This window comes from Archocentrus centrarchus, chromosome 10, assembly GCF_007364275.1.
Source record: "Archocentrus centrarchus isolate MPI-CPG fArcCen1 chromosome 10, fArcCen1, whole genome shotgun sequence".
In the NCBI taxonomy this organism is placed as follows: Eukaryota; Metazoa; Chordata; class Actinopteri; order Cichliformes; family Cichlidae; genus Archocentrus; species Archocentrus centrarchus.
Genome location: NC_044355.1, coordinates 13,254,891 through 13,279,481, shown reverse-complemented (window position 1 = coordinate 13,279,481; position 24,591 = coordinate 13,254,891). Strand labels below are relative to the sequence as shown.

The following is a 24,591-nucleotide window of genomic DNA, read 5'->3' as shown; positions in this document are numbered from 1 at the left end:
AGCCCCCCCTCCCCTTAAGCCAAAAATATTTACCCACTAGGATCAACCACCATTTCAAAACAAATTTCCTTTTGAGTGCAAATATTATTGTATACTTATCAAATGTAATTAGTTAATGTACAGGATAGTTACACCCACATGTACATTTCATGCATTAACTCACTGCTTGGATTTAAGAGGTAGATGTAGCTGATCTGTACCAATGAGGCGTAGCTGAAGTACCGAAGGGTTGCCGAATACACAAATGGCTGTACGGGAGATCATCCACTTTCACACTCCAATGCCGAAAACTTCTCTCGGGGGGAAGACCTATCGAACAACAAAAGGACTGCCTCTCCCTCCGCCTGTGGGAACTACTTGTGATCGCAGGGGGTAGAGAAGTCCAATAAGACGCTCCTCGACAGCACACTACCAAGGCATTCATCACAGCAGACACCACCACACATGTCAGCGCACAACAGGAGGGGTGACCACGGTACAAAACACTTTACACGGCTGGCCTGAAAAGAGGAAGAGAGAGCTGTGCGAGAAATTGTTCTACAACAGATGTTGCTGGAAAATACAAAAACTAAATACTGAGTGTTACAGAGATACCTCTACCCAGTATACAAACCAAAGCCCCTCTTTTAACTTGTGAAGCTAGAAGACTGCACCGCCCTTGTCCCACCCTCAGCACTGGATCTGCATCGGGAATGGCCACTGTGCTTCTACACTGCCCTGCGCCTCTGGCTCCCTCTGGTGTACACTGGCCGACAGCTCCTGATGCTTCCTGCTCTTTTGGCCCCCTCTGCTCCTCCCGCCATGCCCCTCTGGTCCTGTCCTGCCTGGCTCCACTCTGGTCCTCCCACGCCCTCTGGTCCTGTCCTGCCTGGCTCCACTCTGGTCCTCCCACGCCCTCTGGTCCTGTCCTGCCTGGCTCGCTGGCGCCACTCTGGTCCTCCCCGTGTCCTGTGACCTCGCTCCAAGTCGTCTTGTGATCTTCATCTAATAACTAAGTCCATTCCTCCCCTTGATAACTCAGTCCATTTCCCCCCACCCAAGGGAAAAAAAAAATAAAAAATCTTCTGTCTTCTCTAAGAGATTTTTAAAAATAAATCTCAAGTTGTCCATACATCTGAACGTGCAATTGCTTGAGCTACAACTAGAGCTCTAGGATAACCTTTGATTCTTCAGCACTGCTTTAAAAACTGATGGTTCTTGTTTCTTTGAAGGCAAAAGCTGTCAATCGGCACTATAACTTCAAGTCTACTGACTGATGCAAACAGTGAAACTCAAAGATTTAAAAAAAAAAAATAAAAAAAATACTGAATTGCAAAATGGTTGCCTGATCAATGGCAGAGTGTAGCAACAGATCAAGACCTCACCAAAAAACAACAGCTATTGAATTAAAAAAAAAAAAATCTTTTCAGTATCTCTTAAAATTGGGCTGATTTTTTTTTTTTTTTTTTAAAAACAGGCTTTCTTCTATCATACTGCAATCACATAGGTACAACACCGCCTCCTATGTTAGGTATGAGGCCTCCATTTTAAAATGGAGTGACTTGCATGTTTTAAAAAAATGAGCAATCTCACATCTTAGCCAAATCATTCCTCATTTTTCTGTAACTTTAGAAAAACCAAGCCTGCTTACGGTTAATGCCCTCAGCTGACTAGTCGCATTGTGCGGCATTCTGAAAGGCCTTATTACAAAGTCAGTACTCTTCAGAAACTGAATTAGGCACTTCACAGCCTTATCAATAAAAGAAAAAAATAGTTAACATTAAAATAGCGCAACTGCTATTTTTGTCGCTAAAAGCTTTTTTTTTTTTTTTTTTTTTTTAAATACCTTACGTTAAAGAACGAAGGCTGACGATGGCCGTTGGCCTGACCACACCTTTTCCAGTGCTGTCTAGTTACGTCATGACGTTTATTTGAACTAACCAATAGACAACATCTACAAGCTTTTACGTTACGGCTCCTATTTCGAGCCAACTGCCGTTAGTATCGCCAAAAATGGCCACTTGGAATCTATTTTTAAAAACCATTAGTACTGCCTGATAACTTAACCCAGCTAAACAGTAAAGACAACCGTTGAAGAATAACTGAATATGCTGGCACAAAGAAATCGATATTTGGCTAGATTAGCCTAGGGTTAGTTCAGTAACTGTCGACAAAAAATAAATAAATAAATAAATAGCACGATCTTTTGTTTTGTCTCAATGGAATTTTCCCTGCCCATCGACAATTTCAAAGGTAGTAATAAAAAAGCCGTTTAACGGAAGAAGAAAAAAAAAAAAAAATCACAGATAACGTAGAAGCTACGTATCTAAAAACTTAAGGTAATTGCGTTAAAAAACAAGGCCCAATTCGCACTGACGTCAAGAAAATAGACTAAACTTGTCACAAACATCAAGCTAGATAGAATGAAGCTACATATCTTTGTAAATAAATCTGAAAGCTCAAAGTACAAATAGAGAAGAAGGAAAAAGAAGAGGAGAGAAGAAGGAAAAAAAAAAAAAAAAAGATAAATTTAACCTGCACCGCCAAACAGCAAGACGAAAGCTACCCAGCGCAGTGTGAGTTGCGATAGCGTCACCAGCTCTATTTATATGGTTGCCGTGAGACAAAAATGCGGTATTCATCCGCCAAAATAGTCCCTCTTTTAGATGAAACAAAGCCATAGATTTGCTTATTTCAGCTTTAGAATCGCACTCAAAACATGAAAATAATAATAATAAAAAAAACACCGCGAGTGAATAAACGCAGTACTCTTGAATTCGGTAATAATGTACAAAGGATTCAGACTTCCAAAACCTCCTCTAACAGAGGTCGTAAATAACATGTAGTTTGGATGTTTTCGGTTAATTTCACCATATCATAATATATGAGGGACAACAGCGAGGTATAATGTAAAAGAAGAAACATTTTCAACCTATAATCACAGTATAGGATTTAAAGCTAACGGTCAAAACAGCTGACGTCACGGCTGCGCGGATTAATATTTGCTTGTCTGTAACAACGTGCTACAAACCGGATCAAACTAGAATGTAATGGAGTTGCCGGATCTACTTCCTTTTTACTGCAGCCTAATGCTGTTTTTTGATTGAATAACAAAGAAAACAGCAAGCTCATCTCCTTTAACTTAGATGGCCTGTGTTCAGTAACGTTTTCCTTTTACGGCAGATTTAGAAGTTACTGTAGTCTTTTTAAAATCAAATTCATATCAAATGTGTAGCATGGTTCCACGTTTTATGGTTCCATGTAGTAGTTTGGACCTCAATAAGATTTTTAACTTGATTTTAAGTGATATATTAATACAAAATTGATGTAGGCTGAAAGGTGTACGCGATAAATGCAGAAACTTCGAGAAACAACCAGAACCTGAACGGGTGCTGCTGGGAGAAAGGTGGAAAATTACCAGACGCAAACAAGAGTTCCCGGTGTTCACCAGTAGAGGGCGCGTGCAGTTTGTCACGTACCTCACACAACAATGAGATCTCCATATTCCTCCCTTGTGTTTACAACAGAACTGCTTTTTAGAATTGATTACATCAACCTGGACAAGTCTGGGCAACTTCCCTTAATCAGTTATGTTTATTATGACGGTAAACCATTGATCGTCAACAGTCCAATGTGGGGAGTTGTCCTCTGGCTGAGTTTCAGCCCCACTCCCCAATTCCAATAAATTGATCTCTTTCAGAGTTGGTAAAAAGGGTGCAGTCAATGCCATGCAGACTGAAAAAAAAATCCCATTATCATTCATGTGATAACCAAGGAAAAATAGAGCGTTTCTGTAGGGCAATCAAGACCTTGGTGTGATTAACTTGACTTTCTCTCCCAGAAGAATAAACAAGCTGTAAAAATAATCAGGAAGCTCATGAAAATAGAGGTGAAAGTGGCATCAGAAGACAAGCTGTGCAATTTCATGATTTAGTCCCAAATAACAGTGTCATTTTAAATCACAGTATTGATCTTGATGCAATATATTTTGTATAACATCAATTAACAAGCTTTTTTGCAAAGAAAAGGAACACAAAGAGAAAAGTGCTGACCAAATTGCCAACAGTAACCTGCCATATTAAAAAATAATGTAATACAATTTCTGATTTCTGTTATCCCATATATTGTAATATTACACATCCCTAGAGAATGTAATTACTTAGGCATCAGCTGAAAGGTTGCAGGAAACCTCTGAAAATCAATGAGGTAACACTGGGCAGTTCAATAGCTTTGATTTGTCCTTACATGTACTTTTTATATAGTTATAAAAATAGTTGTGAAAACAAAGCAACTGTGACAAAAAAAAAAAAATATCACATGATAGTATAGGGACAGAGGCCTGAAACTGGCCCACACGGCAGCGGACAAGCCTATGCTGTAAGATAAATCGGTGGGTTAAATGAGCCTAGTTATAGATCCCACTTCCGAGGGATTGACTCATTTGTCTCCTGAATGAGGACAAAGGTCTTGCTCTTCCAGTTGGTTCAATGAGCACCCAACTGTTAGTACATTAGAAGTGATCCAAAGTCAAACCATCATTCAGGAATTCATACAATCCTGCCCATGAGCTGTGGTTCCATTAGTCTGCAGCCAGACACAGAGGAATCGGTACTCCAGCAGGAGATGTGATTACTAAAGAGACTACTTTTAAGGGCTGAACTTCTTATTAGCTATATTAGATCTCTAATTACATGCTTTGGTTAATTTTTCATGTTCAGAATGGTTGTAAAAAGCAGTATGTTCTTTGCGACTAATATTGAGTGACAAGTTGTAGCTTTACACAGGAAAAAGCTCAAAACAGAGCAGAGTACCGACACGGATTACCTTCAGTGCCACCAGTGTATTCATCCCAACCAGGACCCCATCAACAGTCTACCACCAGGAAAGAGAGAGGTCATGGAGAAGTATTTTAAACCGGTTCAGTGCCCAGCTGAGTTGGATGAGATCAAGCCACGGAAAAACCGCCATCATCACAAACATCACCTTCAACATAACCAAGACACTCAGTCACACAGGTATGAGGGTTTTATCCACACATATTTAATGCAGTTTTAGTTAAAAGTTATTTATATTCTGAAATGTGTCAGTTTGGTGAGACTGAAATCAACCATCTGCAGCGTTCAACATACAAATATAGTGTGCACAGTCCCTTTTTTTCATGGTTAGTTTACATAATTTCCCTTTGTTGAAGGTACGCAAAGTTTGACGACACTGACAGAAACACAGATGACAGCCAAGGTCAGCCTCGCCGCCATCAACACAGCCACTATCTCCGTGAAAACCCTCACCACAATGCTCATTATCCTCGTCAGTATCGCCACAGTGAAGAGGACGAGATACTTTATGACCACCACACTCCTGTAACTCTCTCTAGGGCCTCCTCTTCTTCTCTCTCCTCCTCATCCTCTTCCTCTTGGTACACAGAGTCAAGCGCAAATGATCCCTTCACTCTTCGCCATGCTGAGCGCCCACAGCATTCTCTATCCTGCTCTAATCTCCAAGATGTGCGCATAGGTTTCCAGGAAGATGACAACAGCGAGCCCATTGTCTTTGCCACTATCAAACATAGCAAAAAAGGCAGTGCATTCCATGAAAGCTCACAGCAAAGGGGGAACAGTGGGTTTTCTGCTCTTGACAGAGGTCACAGTTGGAGTGATGAAGCTTTTCTCCAGAGTAATGCTGGTGGTGGAAGAGAACAATCCAAACACAATGACTATGGGCCTTTGTATAAGTCAGCTAGTTTGAACCGATGCTTGGCTTTCAGTGAGGAAAACATTCTTTTAGGGGTCTCCAGTGCCCCAAAGAGAGCAGTATCTTCAAACATGCTACCCAGCAAAGGGATCCTCAAGAACAAGGAGAATCATACTGACATTCGTAAGACTAAGTCGATGGAGGTACTGTCCCCAAGAGTTGATAAAGGACAAGGTCCTGGGCAGAAGGGTAAAGAGATCACTCAAGCTGACATAGAGCAAGCCAGGGCAAATGTTCTGCAGGAAAAATTGCAGTTCTCTGCCTTTCTAGATGAGATTACAAAGAGTGTTATAAGTCCAACGGATCTCACCATCTTGGGTATGAATAATAGTAAAACTCCTGGGAAAACATCTGCCTCAGCACCAACATCTAACCCAGTTAAGCCCCAGCTCCCACCAAAAAAGCACAGAAAGGGCCCAGTGGAGGAAACAGGCCATCATCCCAAACTGCCCAGCAGGCAGGAGAGAGGACCTTTCAGTAGTTCTCAAAAAAACTCTGACTGCTCCAATCCTGACAAACTGATTTCATATGCCACAAGGAACCACCACGGCAGCCCGCCACCTCGTTGCTACACACACTCTGCCAGCCAAAGCCCCCACCATGGAAGCAGCCATAAGGACAAGAGACCTATGTCCAGGGACAGATTTGGGAGAGGTGGCCGTCACTTAACCGATGAAACCAGCACCAGCCCTGAAACCAGTCAGTCCAAACAACACCACCACCACCACCACCACCACAAACAGCACCACAGCCAACATCCACATAACCAGCACTTCCACCAACAGGTTCATCCAAGCTCTGGTCACCAAGAACCAAGCAACTCTCCTTCCTCTCCAGGCCAGGGTGCAGGACCAGGTGTCGGATCTGAGTCTTCATCCACAAAATCTGATTCACCAAGGGCCAGGGACACAGCCTCCACAGCTACCAGCCACAGCTCTGACCAGAGTAGTCAACACCAGTCGCAGCATGTCGGACACGCTCAGCAGGACCGGGTAAGTTCACTTTAAGCCAGTACACTAAAATGACAATAAAAACAGGAGCAAAGAGAGATTTCACGCCAAGTCAGTCATTAGCTGTTATGCACCACCTTTAAAATATTATACCCTGCTAATATCATTGCTATATGTATCTGTTTTCATTTAAAGTCAAACTACTTCAAATCAGTGTGAACACTGTGTTGGAGACACCTATGGTCTTCAGTGGTGGGATTTGTGAATCAAATGAAAGATATGTGGGTGCTAATGAACCAAAGCTATGATTAAACAAATGTCAACACCTTTCTATGGAACATCATATAAATATATAATGACAATATTCTTTCTTTATTAATATCAATCATGTCTTTTTGTGATGGGCAGCTGAAAAACAAAGTGTGGTAGACAAGATGGATAGGGATGATAACTGTAAAAAAAATCATGAAGGCATTGCAGTGCAATGAATCAGTAATAACTCTATAAAAAGAACAAAGTGAGCCTAATAAATGTAAATGTTGCTCCTCTCTTGCAGAGGCACTGTAGCTGAGTCACAGGGTGTGTGGGATGGTGTCAAGCACTACGCAGTAGAATCTGAGTCATTCTTCAGCAATGCAGCCAGCTGATGACGTCCAGAGTGTTTAGGGGACAATTCATTTGAAACTACCTGATATATCAGTTTTGATTCTCTGTTTGCTCAGTGACCTGAAAATACGCAACTACATACAAATCTGCATAGTTCCCTCCTAGCACTATGGGAAAAGGTGTGAGTGCTGCGAGCCAGTCATTCTTACGTAATATTCTGCTCAGGCTCACACTCTTATGTACTAATAAAGACACACACACACACACACACACACAGAGCCTTACATAACCTTGCCTTTTTTTCCTGCTGTAGCAGCATAGATTCTGGTCTCACTTGGTTTGTTTGTTTTATTGAATTTACATATACCTATGTGTACAAAGGGGAATATCCTGACCATAGTTTAGCCTCACAGAACTAATCAATCATGTTTCTGGCACGGGTCTACCACAACTCAATAATTTATTCAATCTGCCATGTCCTTGGAAATGAAATGGCAACCCAGCCTGGGTATATAATGCCTGCTGTGCTGGGCTCCTGTGCCTGTGAAAGTAAATAGTAATAAATAATCATAGAAATTATGTTGTATTTAGTGATATGACCTCATTCAGCCAACTGGAATTCAGATGAAACAGTGACTGAGAGGGTGAAGTTCTGGCTTTCCGGCAGGGTGTTTAGGGAGTTTTCATATTTGCAAACTGAAGCTGAAAGTCGTTGCACACTGTGAAGTTTCATTTTAAATTCAATGTGTTGGAGTACAAAAACTTGGGTCACCTAATCCAACCCCGACTATAAGCTTTATCAAAAAGGAAAGTTTTAAGCCTAACCTTAGAAGTAGCAAGTGTTTGTCTCCTGAGTCCAAACTGGGAGCTGGTTTCATAGAATAGGGGCCCATAAGCTAAAGGCTCTGCCTCCCATTCTACTTTTAAACACCCCAGGAACCACAAGTAAGCCAGCAGTCTGAGAGCAAAGTGCTCTCTTAGGATAATCAGGCACTATGAGGTCTTTAAGATATGAGGGATGAAAGATTTGTATGTGAGGAGAAAGATTTTAAATTCAGTTCTGAATTTCACAGGGATTACAAGAATAACTAACACTGAAACTCTACCATACAAAACAATAATACCTCTGTCTACAATGAAACTATAGCCTAAATCAGCTCATATTTCCCACCTCCTCCTTAAACTTGTTCTATTCCTTTTTTAGGACATGCTGTGTGATGCTGACCATCTTCAGTAAGTGTCTATATTTATATAACCTCTCTCTGCCCACGTCACGTTTGACTGCAGATTTTCTCCCTGACTCATTCTGTACTTGCTCTTTTTATCCGGTTATGGATCAGTGCTTATTGATCACACTAATGAGCTTCCCTTTCTCCCACACTCCTGTTAAAACAGGATGAAGTGTCATTATGAAACTTTTTTATATAACCTTGACGTTTTGTTTAAAAATCATTTATGTTGATGTAGCCTACTGATTACCATACAAGCAGAGATGTCTGTGCTCATTGCTGACAAATAACTGACTTTGCTAATTCTGGCCTTAATTCCAGACATGCTTTTTTTTTTTTATATATATATACTATGTAAATAGCACATTTTTGAAACTCAAAATAACCTTTGTTATTAACATTCTTCCTCTGTGTTCAGGGCACTGCAGGAGGAGAATGCAGATCTCCATCAGAACTTGCTGCAGACGGTGGTTTGCATTGAGAGCCTGGAGGCGGAGCTGCAGAGGACCAGAGATGAGCTCAGCCATGTTAGGGAGAAATACAAAAGGTTAGGCTGAACAAAATGGGTGTATGTTGCTCATACTCTCTGACTCCTGCGCACAAATAAATACTGAGGGGAAAGAGGAGATTTTTTCCATATGTAGTATGCTGACACAATAGAGCATGAATAGCATGCCTCCATAAGAGGGCATGGGCACACATATTGATTCCAGAGCCATTGTTAAATCAACTCAATCTATGGCTTTACATAACACTTCCTATAGATGAATTGATCCATGGAACATTCTGGATGAACATTATAGGCCACACATTTCCCCCTATGAACTGCATCTTCACACTTACTTGGATTCTGTTAGGGGCATTTATAGTGAAACAACTGCTGCTGACCATCAGGCACATACCAAACATTCTTCAGCAGACTGCAGCAGCTGGAGTGAATGGTCACTTCATGCTGTACTCAAGTTGGGAGTCAGTTGTATATTTATTAGGAGAGTTCGTTGTTGCCACTTGCCCTGACAAACAGCTGCCACTGACCTTACTTAAGGATTTCAATGAGGCTATGTGTAGGAATAAGTTTAACAATGGGTCTTAATGTACTGAATTAAAAATAAATATAAAGATTTTAAATGAACCAAGACCCTGAAAAGTGCAGAAAATAGATGAATGGATTTTGAATGACAACTTTTCCTCCTTGCTTTGTAGCCTTCTGCAAACACATACTGGGACCAAGCAGGCCAATAACCTCCTGGGGGAGCACCTGCACATAGCAGTGAGAAAACCAGAGATTTATAAGCCATAAGCAAAATGAAAAAAAAAAGGAAAAACATCTTGTGACTTTCATGCATGTTATCCCATGTTTTTGTGTGTGTAGTCGGAGAGCTTGAGCAGCGAAAGGAAGTATCTGCTTAATCGTGTGTCCCTGCTGAGCTCAGAGCTGGAAGATGCTCACAGGACCATTACAGCCCTGGAGAACATTAATGTAATCACACCGCCATCTACTGGACATCAATGCACACTCCCCTCTCCAGAAGCCCCCCCCCCCCCCCCCCCCCCCCCCCACACACACACACACACACAGAGCAGACCTTAAAAATAGCAAACAAGTTGGACTGATTACTCAGTTAGGCAGGCCATTTCAGGATTTGAGATTCAACGTTATGAAAAAAGAGCATCTTTCTAGTTTCACAGAAAGGTATGGTTCAAATACATGTATGCTTGCAACTCTCACGATTTTCAGCCTGATCTCACCAAGTAGTCACCAAGAAATATATATATTTATATGGCCTAACTCACTGCTAATGTGGATACTATCATGGATAATTATAGAATGTGACTACTGGACCCAAGAGAACAGAGAGCCCCAAAGTCAGAACATACAAACCAGAAATAATACAAAATGTTAGAGATCTTGAGCTTTGGAATCTCAAAACTAATTTATGAACTCAGGCAAAAGTATGCCTGGCATTCTTAGATTTTATACGCTTAAGATTGTCATTAATTTGAAGAACTGCTGATACTGAGTCTGATCTATATATTGTATACACACAGTGCCATGTGTATACCACTGAATACTAATATGCCTATATTTACACAGAAAAATAATTTAAATGGTTTGTCAGCAGAAAGATCTTCTTCAAAGTAATAAAATCTGCACGTTTCCCCGTAGTGTTTTGTACAATATTAGGGGACATTACTGCCATTCCTTTTTTTTTTTTTTTTTTTTTAAAGGAGACTGAGTTACAGCTCTGATGATCTGCAGTGTGAACAAAATACTGAAGTGCACACACACTAAAAAATCCATCTCTTTGGACATGGATAATCAGCAAAATCTTGTTTAAAACATGCTAAATAACACAAAGCATCTAAGTGAAATATACAGTGTTGCAGCAGTGCTCAGTGCTGGCTTGTAACACCAACTCCCTGTGGTACAAGCAAACACTGAGCTGACATTATAGGTCAAATTATTCAAAACAGGTGAAAGCAAATGAATTAGATTTGAAAGCAAATGCATTTCAGCAAATTTTGAAATGTAAAAAGTAATGTTTTCTTCTGTATTTTTTAAAATACAGGTACCATGCTTGATAAAGGAACTACTGGAGAAGCACTTTGATTCAGCTGAGGCTATACAGAAGTTTCTCACAACCTCTGCTACAAACAGCCATTGTGCTGCCTCTCAACAAACAGATGGCCAGTCCCGCTCTCCTAAAGCAGATGAAGGGGCACGTGATTGGCTAACAAAATCAGAGGCAGGCCCACAGAGGGTCACAGCTTTCACACCCTTTAAACAGAGTGTACCACCAACAGGAAATGAAGGCAATCTCTCGGGTCAGCATGAGCTGAGCCACAGCCCGCCTTTCTCTGTGGCTGAAATCAGCTCTGCTATCTATAAGAAAATGGCTGCCAGTTATGCTGCCAGGCCATGGCCTATCTACCCCCAAAGCCAACAGCAGCCTTCCTTGCCCACTAATCATGCTGACACCCTTCCAGACCTCAGGCAGGGCCATGTAGATAGTGATAACTGGGGTGGGAAAGGAGAGCTTAAGGTAACTCTTTTGGAGCAGGACATTGAGGATGTGAACTCTATGTCAGCCCAGCAGATTCTGGATGATTTCATGCAGCACTTGCAGCTACACAAGGAGGTTGGTGGAAGGAAGGAGCAACAGAGTGGGCAGAAGTGTAGGGCAGAGGTAACGGAGTGAAAATGCCGTGGGCATAATGAATATTCATCTTAATGCCTTGAAATGTGCGTTTATTCATGTGTCTCATGAATATCTGTCAGATGGAAATACTGTATTTGCAAAATGCTGTGGTTAAGAAAACTTGTACATTATGTTCATTTAGAAATAAAACTGAAAACTCCAATCATTTGATACACATTAGAAGATTTACACACACACTGTTAAATAACTAACTCAATGATTTCATTAAAAACATGCTTTATGCATACATTTCTGTAGTAGTAATTTGCTGTTTGTTATTTATCTTTTAGTTTTCTTGCAAACTGACAGAGAGGGCAAAGTTGCAATGGGGATCTCAGACTATGTCTTCTGTATTTAACAGTACTGAGATGAGATGAAATGCACATTCGAAATTGTGCATGATAATAGATAATTGACACTGATGGGATAAAATGTGATTAAAATATTATTATTGAACAAATTAACATTAAGAAAAAGCATAACTTTGGATAAAAAGAGACCTTTTTTTCAGCTGTAAGGTCAGCTGTTATAGCTGATCTTTTAAACTTACAAGGAAAGAGAAGGATTTTAATAACAGAATACATCAAGGCCTGCTGTGAAAAGTGAAAAATGACACTGAATGCAGCGAATGCCTTTGAGTGATAGAGAAAATTACATGAGAAAGGAAGCTAACAACCTTTTGGAACCCACTTAATTCTTGAGTAAAGACATCTCTTTCATGCAACAGCAGCCTACCATCAGTGCTACTGGAGACTGTTTTAATCTACATTTATTCATAATAATTCAACCAGACTCAGTTGTTAGTTTTTCTATATTTGTGAATAGTAAATCTTCAGACACTGCACTGGTAACTGATATTTTATAACAGTCCAAATAGCCCACATGTGAAAACTTTTTAAAATGAATAACTGTGCAATGACTTTGAGTTTACTGTTCACTGATTGGTTTGTGTAAATATCCAGAAACTCTGTGTAAATGTCTGTGATGCATAAAAGGAACCGGTCCTTCCCATGTCAAATATTATGATGACAGGTTAGATGCTTTGTAGCTGATGTAACTGACAAAAGCATACAGTTAAAATACAATAGTGTAATTATGTGCAGGTATTGTGATGCTCTAGATAAGATAAAGTTCAGCAGTAATGTGTACACCTGGGATGTAGGTATTCCTTTAATTTAGGGGTTAGCCTGTTGTTTTAATCTTTAAAGCTCTCATCACTCTCTACATTTTGTCATTATGAATACTTCTAGTCTGTGTCATTGCATCTATTGTACTAATAAAGATAGTTATGTTGATGTATTATCTCAGATTATAGAAATTTGTTCATTACTGGTGATTTCTTCCTCATTTTCTTCTTATCAACTTTGAATAATATACAGTAAGTTTTTAGATAAGCAAAAAACTCAGGTTGTCTACTAATTGGAAAGTTGTGGTTTAATCCCCGGCTCCTCCAGCCTGCATGCTGAAGTATCCTTGGGCAAGATACTGAACCCTATGGTGAATTCACTGAAGTGTGAGTGTGCACATGAATGTTAGACTTAGGCATAGAATAAAGCACTATATGAATGTATGTGTGAATGATGCTTGTAATAAAAAGCTCTTTGAGAGTTCAATTAGAGTAGAAAAGCACTAGATGTGTGTAAGTACCAGTCCATTTACAAAAAACATAAAGAAAGTGTTGCCATTCTCAAAGTCAGGCTGGTAACTGTATCTTACAGTCTCTGTTGCTAGAGAGCTAAACAGGTTTGCTTATATGTGTTTGAATGATCAGATCTTTCAATAAGTCTCATGGTTCGAAAATGCCACAGCAAATGTTAATAATGGTGGTGTGGTAGAGCATTATTTGTGTTGAAAGAACTGATAACGTGAGACTGGCCTCAACCCAACTATAACTCTGATTCAGGCCATCATAAATACTTATAATAACAGTTTAATCCTATTGATCTGGCCCCACCTCCCTCCCTATCGCACTGTAGTCATAATCCCCTGCAAGTATAACTCTGGTCTCACTTTCACTGTACGTGAACCAGCTTCTTCCTAACGAACCTCAACAAAGAACATTGGCTCATTCTGGGAACTGTACTCACTTTATTTTAGTCGGTACATTATCAGTAGATACCATCTAGCCTGCCTTAGATCTAATCGTCACATGCAGTACATATAGTTCTTTTAAAAATAACACCATACAGTGGTTTTCTGGGACAGTGTAATATAACATCATACGTGACTGCAGGTTTCTTTTATTATAACACAAACCAGTTTGAAGGGAGTTGGTTTGCATGAAAAGTGTTAGCTGGAGTTAGGTTCAAATTAGTTATGGGAATACTGTTTTAGTGCATTTAAAGCCAAATAAAAAGTCAGATAAAGCATTTGCTAGAGTGGTTTTTCAAGTAAAAGCTGATGTGTGTGGGACTATTCCAAATATCTTAGACTTTTCTCCTCTAACTGCATGATATGCCTGGGCCCAGTGATACAGTGAAAACTCTGAGTGATGCTGATAAACTGGATTTTTTTCCATACTCCTGGACCCCACTGTATTCTTGCTATTAGCTAAACAGTAATATATGTTTCTTCTGTTTATGAGACTTCCAAGCCTTCAGGTAAATGGGCTTCAGGTAAATCCACCTGTCATAATAGTCCAATAGACCCTCCCATACTATGAGTCCATCAGAACAAGTTTGCTGATCAGACACTGGCCTGCTTTCCCATTGGTTCCTGGGCTCTAATAGGATCCCAGGGACTCTGCTGTCAGGATTACGGTTCCAAACTCTCGAATTTGGCCAGTTGTCTGTGTCCTCCAACCATGGGTACTGCGGTTTAAGGGGGCGCCGCATATGCACAGACCCGGAGGGCCGCCATCAAAAGACAGCATCACATCAAGAGGAACAAATCATTGATTTCAACTTGAAGGGGAGACTGTGGCGGTGTCATCAATTGCTTGAGGGAAACAACTGTAATATTTGTGAAAAGGATTATCTCTTTCTTTTCTACCATACTTTAATAATAATCACACTTCTCACTTGGACAGATCTGGATCATAAAAAAAAAAAAATCTTTTTGGGACATTTCAGCAACCAAGTGAACGTTTCTGGATTATCCTCTACGGTCGACTTTGTCCTTTACCATCTCAGGGATCTACCTGCTTATCCCCTCCACCTGGAACAACTTAGATGAGCTCAACTCACTAATAACTAATCAAACGACAAGGCCTGGACTGACCACTGACCAATCCAACAATACTGTAGCCACCGTCTTTTGAAGTCTCTTGGGTTTGTCTCCATAAATGTAGTTGGCCACCTCTGGAAAGACTCATTTTTTGACCACAATAGACTCGCTCAGCTCCATCCAGCTCCCACTCTCTTTCTTTTTTCTCTTTTCTCTGTGCTGATCGGTGCATAATAGTGAACCATGCTGTTGAAAATGAAGTTCACCCAGCAGAGGCGGGTGCGTCTGGCCCAGGGCCTGTGGCTGATGTCATGGCTGGCAGTGATGTGCGGGGCCTTCATCTTTTGTCTGGGTGTTTACCTTAAGACAGAGCTGCTTCGTAGGGCTGAGGTAGAGAGAGAGAGAGACACTCACATGGATGCAAGCACACGCATAAAGCAATGTCAGCCAGAAGGCCAGGTGGAGCTGAAATCTAATGCATGAATGTGTTAAAGGTTGAACAAATATGGGATTATATACTCAAACATCTGCCTTTGCTCAGGGGTGTTTACTCAGCCTGCTGTGTCGCTCTTTTTTTTAAACTTAGCTTGAGTTTAATCCACAAATACAAACACACAGCACCCAAGTGTAAACATGCACATTCATGTATGTTAAGTCACTTATGTGGAGTCTGCTGAAAGGCTTCATTGCAATGTCAGCGCTTTACCACAAAAATTATTAGTGTGCAGTGTATATTGTAGGTGCTTGACCAGCAGGTAACTGCCATGACTCCTACAACAGTGGTGCATTTGTTTAATCATTGTAGCCATTTGATTGAATTGATCAGCTATTAATTGGACAGGCTTAAAGAATTTATATCCATAGGAAAGCATCAGGCCATGCATGCATGCTTTCAAATATTTATTGATCTAAAGTGAGACGCTTAGTTGCATGGTAACCATTGTTTTTCAAGATGGTGAAGATGTTGTTACACTGAGTGAAAAAAAAAGAAGAAATGTTTACTCTGTGACCAAGGAAATGGAATCAGGAAACTAAGGATCTAAAAAAAGATTCTTAGAGTATAATCCTCATTTATAGTCTGTAGACAAATCCATCATTTGTACAGTTGTTTTGCTCTCTGTTGCACTTTGTCAGCAGCAAAACTGAGTATTCCATATGTAGCATAAAATATTTTTTTGAAATATCATCTAGAGAGCTTATTTGTCATAAAACCCTGGTGGCTGTACAGATTTTACAGGCTCATATTAGATGGGGGCTCCACTGAACTCTAATTGAACATTTTTTTAATGGTAATTTTAAAACAACAATTGTGCAAAGGTGCTTTGTGGCTGGTAGGCTTTTGCAAACTCAGCCAATGATAAACTCAGTCCATAATTGACTTCTGCAGTAACGTGGGCAATTGATTAAATTTATCATCATATTTCCATGTAGACTTTGCAGCTAATTGAATCTTTTGGCCACCAAGGTCATTTTAGACTAGATAAGGATAATTGAACGGAGGATTATTACCTTATAAAGTGAGTGAAGGAAATGACAAAGAGACCTGCAGCTGACTGCTGCTGCTGTGCCAACTATTATCTTTGACTGTGCTCTTCTTCTCTTGAGGTGATGGATAACACAGAGATCCATGTGGTGCCCAACATCCTGATGATGGTGGGCCTGGCATCCATTGGCACCAACTGGGTTGCCACTCGTGTGTGTCAGGACTCCCTGGATGCAAGCCGCTTCCCCCGTTGGAAGGTGCTTCTGCTGGTCTGGTTTGCTGTAGCTGCACTACTCTGTTGTCTGCTCATTTCTGTGGTGGTGCTCAGCTATGCCCTGCAGGGACGCCTGGAGGAGTCCCTGAAGGTGGGTTCACTAGGATGGGTAAGGATTTAAAGGAGGGTATAAGTAGGTGGCCTCTAAAGAGGATGTGCTTATCAAAGGGACAAGTGTCAAGCAAAACTCAAGAGCAAACCTGCTCCCCCCTAGGTTGCTGTGGCTGCAGTTAAAATGCTTCTCACTAGCCTCATTCAAAGATAATAAGAACTGTCAATTAATTCATATATGGCGGAAAGGAATTGGACCAACAATCCCAACATTATTTGTAAAACCAGCTCAAAGTGCACTGAAACTCAAACATCTTTTAAAGACAATCCAACAAAACACCTTCTTCTTCATTGTCTTCAATGTCAGGTGGGACTGAGGAATGGGATCCGGTTCTACAAGGACACGGACGTGCCCGGTCGCTGCTTTCAAAAGGAGACCATTGATCATTTGCAGATGGAGTTCCGCTGCTGTGGAAACAACAACTTCAAGGACTGGTTTGAGGTTCAATGGGTCAGCACTAGATATCTGGACTTCACCTCCAAGGATGTCAAGGAGTGAGTGAATGATGATGTACAGATAGAAAGAGAAGAAACTGGACTGATGAGGGGTATACAGCACAGAGAAGCGAAGAAAATAGAGGTCTATATGATAAGCAGACTTCACATCCAGAAAGGTCAAACAATATGTCAGAGAGAGCGAGAGAGTGAGATAGAGAAAAATGATATTAAGTGTAAAGGAAGAGTATATTAAAAATAGTTCTGGCCTTTACTTTCGAAGAGAATGATAGACATCGATGAAAAGGTTGGTCGTACAGCAAGCAGAGAAAGGTTGGTCAAAGATAGGAAAGTGAAAAGGAATGAACAAACAGAAAGGTTGTGACATGATGACACTTGTATAGAGGCACTGCTCAAGCGTGCATTGAGCTAGCAGTTGGCCTTTAACTGGTTTTAAGATGAATTTACCTCCTAACCTTTCTTCCACTTCCTCTTCTCTCAGTTCTCTCTGTTTTTAAATCTGTCTCCCTTCCTGGTTTTCATGCTTTATTTCTTTCATCCGCCTACAGTCGTATCCGGAGTAACGTGGATGGCCGTTACCTGTTGGATGGAGTTCCTTTCAGCTGCTGCAACCCTGCCTCCCCACGCCCCTGCCTGCAGTATCACCTGACAGATAACAATGCTCACTACAACTATGACTACCAATCAGAGGAGCTCAATCTGTACAGCCGCGGCTGTAGGCAGGCTCTGACCGACTACTACATGGAGCTGATGAACTCAACTGGCCCTGGTGTGTTGTCAGTCATCTTAATACAGGTGAAGAATCTAAAATAACATGTTATTATATAATATTGCTTTGAGTATCTTGTGTGCATAGAGAAGTGCTTAAATTATTCTGTCTTTTCCTTCTTCAAGCACTTGTCACAGTGTGGGAGTACACACGCACACACACACACACACACACACACACACACACACACACACACACACACACACACACACACACACACACACACACACACACACACACACACACACACACACACACACAAAAGAAGAAGCAAAAAACAGAATTTTAAATGATGGTTGTCTACTGACGCACAGACTGCCATGACAACCGACAGAAAGAAAAACCTCACTGGTTTACATTGATTTCCAGCTTTTAATCAAACATGCACTTTCATTCCTTTGCAAAATGCCAGCATTGACAGCACATTCTGTTTAAATAGCCTAACTAAGTCTGGAACAGGACGTGCTTTCAAATGTTGAATAAGCACTATCATTCCCCACAGCCAATCAGACAAGCTATACATCTAAGTTCAACAGATCAGTGTTGTGACTGATGAGCGAAATAATGTCTCTTTTTCAAGTACAGTTACAGTGCTTTACCAAAATCTGAATTTTGCTACCCAGCATCAGACAAAACAGGGAAGAGGAAGCATGAGATAATACTAAAAATATTTTGTACAGCGCTGACTGCACCACCACTGCTTTGTTGTCCTGAAGACTGCAGTAAAGTTTCAGTCAAAATTGTATCTCACAGTTGTGGGAAACTCATTGGAAGCACATTCTAAGAGACTGTATGGAAATGATCCGTTAGAGATTTAGTTTAGCTGAAAATATTAACTATTATAGTCACTTGATTTAGAAACTTCAGATTGCAAAAGGTGTACTCAAACCCAATATGACAATTTTCTTACTTTATACGTGAAGTAAGAAATTCTTAAAAGAATTTCACCAGTTTAAAAACAGAAAAACAAAAACAAAACAAAACACAGCACCCCTATATGATAATAACTGCCTTCTTAACATGTTTTATATTATACATCACCACTGCAAGATAAGTGTTAATATTTTAAATAAATTCATGTTCATGGTTGTTATCTTAAAGTCCATCCATCCATCCATCCATCCATCCATCCATCCATCCATCCATCCATCCATCTTCTTCCACTTATCCAATTCAAGGTTGCAGGGATGGAGCCAATCCCAGCTGCCATATTTGTAATAATCTTGATAATATTTGCACAATGAAAATTCAAAATCAGAAAAAAATGTCTCTCATATGGCTAAGACAGTACAAGCTAACAAAAAAAAGGTCTCACACACACACACACACACACACACACACACACACACACACACACACACACACACACACACACACACACACACACACAAACACACACACACACACACATATATATATATATATATATATATATATATATATATATATATATATATATATATATATATATATATATATATATATATGTAGAAGGCTAAGCTGTACAGAAAATGCTTCTGTGAAAGTTTGTGTATCTGTCTTTGAATAAAAAGTCCTTCATAGTGTGGTTATCATCAGCAGCTTTGAAACTACATGTTTTTATCAAAGTTGATGCTTCTCTTCTTTTATGTGAGCACACGAAACCTTTTGACCATCTCATTTTGTGATAAAATCTGTCTGCTAACACGGATCTTGCACCCAGATTTCACAGTATCTTTATTGCCTCTTTCTGTGCAGATGTCAGTGCTGGTGAGCCTGAGGTACTTGCAGACGGCTGTGGAGGCAGCCACGGCTCTAGAGAACCCCGAGGGTGAAAGTGAGGGTTATCTCTTGGAGAAGGGCGTGAAGGAAACCTTTCAGGATGTTAAAGCAAAGGTCCTCGACATTGTGAAGTTTGCGCAGGTTGACCCCTCGGCCACCGAAGAATCCCCTGGGGCTGCAGATGCAGTGAAGCCAGCTGATAACACCACGGAGAAGGCTGTCTCCCCTACTCCCTCCCCTGCCAGCTAGAGGGAGAAATGTTAAAAAAAAAAAAAAAAAGAGAGCTCAGGAGGAAGGGATGCAGGGGGATGGGGGAGATGAGTCTGTGTTTATTTTTTTGGTTGTGAGTTGGGTGGTGGCAAGTAGGGCACCTTTTTGGTTTTGACACATTAGGCTTGATTTATGTTCCACCAAAAGCAGCACCTGCAGCTCCCTCGCACATGGCCAAAACAGGGCAACACACAGGGAATCTTATCGAGTCCTGCACAGACACCAAAACAAACATCTCCTCTGTGCAGGACATCACGAATGTGTCACCATCAAAGAATCTGTTCAGGAGATGTGTAGTACATCTTGTTGTATCTAGAACAGTCAGTTTAAACAGGTTTAGCTTGAACACAAAAACATATTTGACCATTTTTTTTGACATTTTTGGCTCAAATTCAGTCACGATCACATGATGCTAAAGTTCATCCTGTGTGCGCTGTAATATTCAACTCACAGCTGTAGTTTGTACTAATCTGCAATGAAATGCTTAGAAACCTGTTAAACTGGCAATGCACAAAAATTATATATTAAAAGTAGAAGTTTTTAAACTGCTTTGTAGTGTCGGCTTCCTTTTGTATATGTCATATAACAGAGGCGCGTATGAAAATGACAATGGGTTATCTGAGTTCAGCAAGGAGAGTTGGATTAAGTGTGCATGTTTGCGTGTATATGTGTGTGTGGTGCCCTATATGAAGCTGTCATCGTGTCTTTCCTGGCAGCTCTGAAACAATCTGATAATCCTGGTGTAGTTAATCCCAGAACTGCTGCACAAGCAGTATCAACGCACCCTGACAGCACACAGGAACGCACTCTGTCATAAACAGCACACTGATACAACATGTTGGAAACTATTTTACAAAGAAGAACAGTCTATAAATAATTATTGTGGCAAAAAAAGAGAAAAAACAATTATTTTCATGGTAATCTGTCCAAGCTGCAGGTATATCCAATGTGTGCTCAATCTTCTTAAATAAAACTATATCACAGAATATTTTTCATGAATGTCTTATTTGATTTCAAACATATAAGCATCCAATCAATGTTGGAAGAAAACATGATTTAAAAAAAAAAAACCCAAACTCAAACATGAAGCAGAGATTGACAAAGGAGTGAAGGTAAAAGTTAGTGCACACACATGACTTTAGATCAGGGCCATTACTGATAACTAAGATTTTCGATGGTGGCAATTGGTATCTTTTTTTTGCAGCCTGTGAGCAAAAACAGGAAAGAATCTACTATTATGCACATACACTATCCATGTCATACTTTGATAAAGCATTGCAGAACATGACTAAGGAATCATTACTCTTCTTTGCAGCAGGTTAAACCTTCCATCATTGACAAATACAGCTTGAGTTAGAAAATGTAACAGCCACTTGAGGAATAATGAAAAACAAACAAAGAAACAAACAAAAAAACAGAAAAAATGTCAACAACCATCATTTTAACAGATACATTATAAAAAAGAACTGAAAGTGTGCTGGAGTACTATTAATCTTACAGTGCCCGACACATCAGATGAGAGGATGGATAGGATCAGTAAGAACGTACTTTACTGAAGTGCAGATTTAATGTGCTTGTAATTTATTTAAGTATTTCTATCTTATGGTACTTTCTGCTTCTACTCTATTTTGGATGCAGTTATTGTAATTTGTAGCTACTCCATGATATTTATTTTAAACTTTTAGCTACTTAATATTTTGCTAATGAATTGCATTTTTATTGATAAAGCTGCACAGCAATACACAAGCAATTAAAATTAATGCACACGGGTCTAAAAATTATGCCCAACGTTTTCTGCGCCATTGATTTTCATTTCTCATTAAATATTCAGATTTTCTGTGGCCCCGCCCTGCTTTGTGTTTGACCTGTGCCACCCCATCTAAAAAAAAAAAAACTGAGACGCGCCCCTGTCCGTTTACATGCACTCTGCCGTCAAAACGTTGACACATAAAAGTTTAAAATCACAGTTTTACCCAGCAATATAAGGAAAAACACTGCACTGCATTATGCACAGCACCTAGTTAAAAGCAAGGTACCTTGCTTCCCGCTTGGTTTTGTTTAGAAATTAATGATGTAATTTATCGTCTTTTGAAGCACCAGAGGTCGCTATTGCACAGTGCTTGAAACGCAGCTGAACACACGGTGAACATTGGAAACACGACACTTCTAACTTTAAAGTGGAAACCTTCACCTCATTTTCACACACATTAGATCAATATATCACATCCAGAGACCAAACGTGGCGATATTGAGGTAAATAGCGTAAAAAAAAAAAAATAAAAAATTTAAGGACAATTTTCATATCAAGATGCACAGAGGAAAGTGGACCGAATATTTCACCTGTGTAAAGTAACAGTGTCCTTCAAAACACTATGCACGTTTTTTCATTTTAAAGAGTGTTATGTAGTAGTTGGGAAGATATTTCTGTTTGTGTGTTGTGTGAAGTGCTGAGGGTGTGTTTAAAAAAAAAAAAGGCAACATGTGCTTTCTGAAAAATTCCGGTGTGGTTTTGCAACGAGACTAACTGACACACTGTCAGAGAGAGGAAGAGGCAGCAGCGAGGTGGCGGCAGGCAGGGGAAGGGCCGCACAAATGTCAAATTAGTTCACTTGACGCAAGATGGATTCACTCTCTTTGATTCATTATATACACCGAGTTAGTGATATTCTTTAATTAGCTGTCTTCTGTAGTGTTTCACAGCCCTCGTGCCACAACAATGGAGTCCAACATTAAGGAGATAATAGAGGAATTCATGGAAAGTGCGTTGGCGCAATGGGTACGTCATTTATCATTTATCACTTTGAGTTAGAGAAAAGGTCATCATTTATAGAGGCGCAGAGGGGAGAATAAAACAGGAGGAGGGTGTAAAACGGTGTAAAAAAATAATAAATCCGCCTCAGCCGCTGACTTAGCTCTGCAGTAAACTCTGTATTACTTCTAGTCAGAAAGCTTGGGACATCTTTTAGAGCAGCCTGCTTTCCAGTACTATTCACCAGAATAAATATAAAACTTGAATAAATCACACAAATTGCCTCGACCCTGCCTTTTTTTTTCTGTTGTGTACAGAAAAGCAAACACTTCTCCTTTTGGCAGCTTCCCTCGCCTCTTAATGACCAACATTTTCTCTCCCAGCCTTGACACTTCCGTGTCCTTGGGCTGCTTCTGATTTCAGAATAACACGAAATTGTCTGCGGTGTTTTCAAGAGATTATGCTCTCACTTAAACCAGCTACATTTGTAACACACTGAATTCCCAGCTGAGTTTTCCACATGGGAAGCCGGTCCCCCCCCCGGTTAATGAGCAGTGTTTGTGATACTGTGATGAACCTTGTAGGGATGTTCTCATTGGTTGTTGCTCCTTTCCAAGGAGGAGGTCGGTCAGATGTCAGGTTCAACAGGACCTGGCAGAGGTTTGGTATTTTCTTGAGGGCACTTCAGCAGCTCAGTTTTTCACCGAGATTGTTCGCCCTGTTTCTCATATGCTGAAGGTTTTTTATCCGCAGCATCTCAGCCTGCTCTGCTTCACCTTATCAGCTGAGACCAACTCTGGCTCATTACTCTGTTTACCTACAGTGCAGTTTTTAGAAGGTGCAGGTGGGAATAAACCTCATTATATTGCAGTTTGCATTGGCACAAGTCATCTTAGAAGAGAGAGACCTTGGCTGCAGTCCTGCTTGGCTGGCTGTCGCTGTGAAGTGCTTCCCAGTGTGAGCGCACAGATACCACCTGTTCGGACAGGTGCACTGACTCAAGTGACTTCCTGTGTGAAAAATTTCCCTTAGCCCATCTCTGTATCTATTTTCTGCTCCTGTGTCGGTCTTCTTTGTCTCTGGTCACCACACAACATAACATCTCTATCTGTCTCTCACAGGTTCTGCTGTTTGAGAATATGGTGGAGGGTGAGGATGGTGCCCCTCTCTACAGCCAATACATGGAAGTGAACTCAGTTTCGCAGAGCACCCGAGACCGCTACCTGAGGCTGACCAATGGGATTTTCCTCAATGAGGTCATGAGGGTCATGTAAGAGTCATCCACATTTTCTCATTTTCATTGCTTTCTAGCCATGTGCTCTCTGTGGTGAAGGTGACTGTTAGGATGGGAAAAGATAACTTGATGAGCTTTTGCAGACCCTACCTAGTCATTTGTTGTTAGAGGAACTTTTAAATGTAGTCATATAAATATAAAACAATAAGAACACAAATGCTCATTTTGAGACATTTTTAAACTGAAATTATAAACTGTTCAACCTTGCAATTAGTTGCAAAAAATGTGGCTTTTATTGGCAATCTGAAATGCTGAAATGCACACACAACCCATTCTTTACTGAAACTCCATGCCACTTTTCTTTTTGAGTAAAAGCCATTAAAAAGCACTGAGATGGGGCACCCTGGTGGCCTGGTGATTGAGGTGCTTATGTAATTTAAGTGAAGCGGGTTTAGGTGATGGACAGTGTGCGGGATAATAGAAAGAGTGCAAACTGACCTTCTGTGCAGCTGTGTCCTGTCAATCATTTTAACATGCCTCTTTTATAATGGAGGAAATGCTTTTTTTGGATACAGGGGATTTTTTTTTGTTGTTGTTGTTGCAG

The 24,591-nt window shown here is 40.4% G+C and overlaps 3 protein-coding genes across 3 annotated transcripts in view; all 3 read left to right on the top strand.

The window, feature by feature from the left end:
* The first annotated feature begins 4,539 nt into the window (after positions 1-4,539).
* On the top strand, positions 4,540-13,017 carry LOC115786400 (uncharacterized). The gene is made up of 7 exons (XM_030738519.1): positions 4,540-4,994; positions 5,171-6,722; positions 8,491-8,519; positions 8,934-9,062; positions 9,719-9,785; positions 9,888-9,995; positions 11,086-13,017. The coding sequence occupies exons 1-7, from the start codon at positions 4,876-4,878 to the stop codon at positions 11,713-11,715; spliced, it is 2,634 nt and encodes an 877-aa protein (XP_030594379.1). The 5' UTR covers positions 4,540-4,875; the 3' UTR covers positions 11,716-13,017.
* Positions 13,018-14,471: 1,454 nt separating this feature from the next.
* On the top strand, positions 14,472-20,990 carry rom1b (retinal outer segment membrane protein 1b). Its single transcript, XM_030740230.1, has 5 exons — positions 14,472-15,270; positions 16,486-16,728; positions 17,056-17,243; positions 17,753-17,999; positions 19,711-20,990. The coding sequence occupies exons 1-5, from the start codon at positions 15,124-15,126 to the stop codon at positions 19,981-19,983; spliced, it is 1,098 nt and encodes a 365-aa protein (XP_030596090.1). The 5' UTR covers positions 14,472-15,123; the 3' UTR covers positions 19,984-20,990.
* A 1,559-nt stretch (positions 20,991-22,549) lies between these two features.
* ccdc88b (coiled-coil domain containing 88B) overlaps positions 22,550-24,591 on the top strand; it is a 67,394-nt gene continuing 65,352 nt past the window's right edge. The window contains exons 1-2 of the mRNA XM_030739597.1: positions 22,550-22,780; positions 23,875-24,023. Of these exons, the coding sequence (XP_030595457.1) occupies positions 22,721-22,780; positions 23,875-24,023 (209 nt within the window). The 5' untranslated portion in view covers positions 22,550-22,720. The remainder of the gene's footprint in view (positions 22,781-23,874; positions 24,024-24,591) is intronic.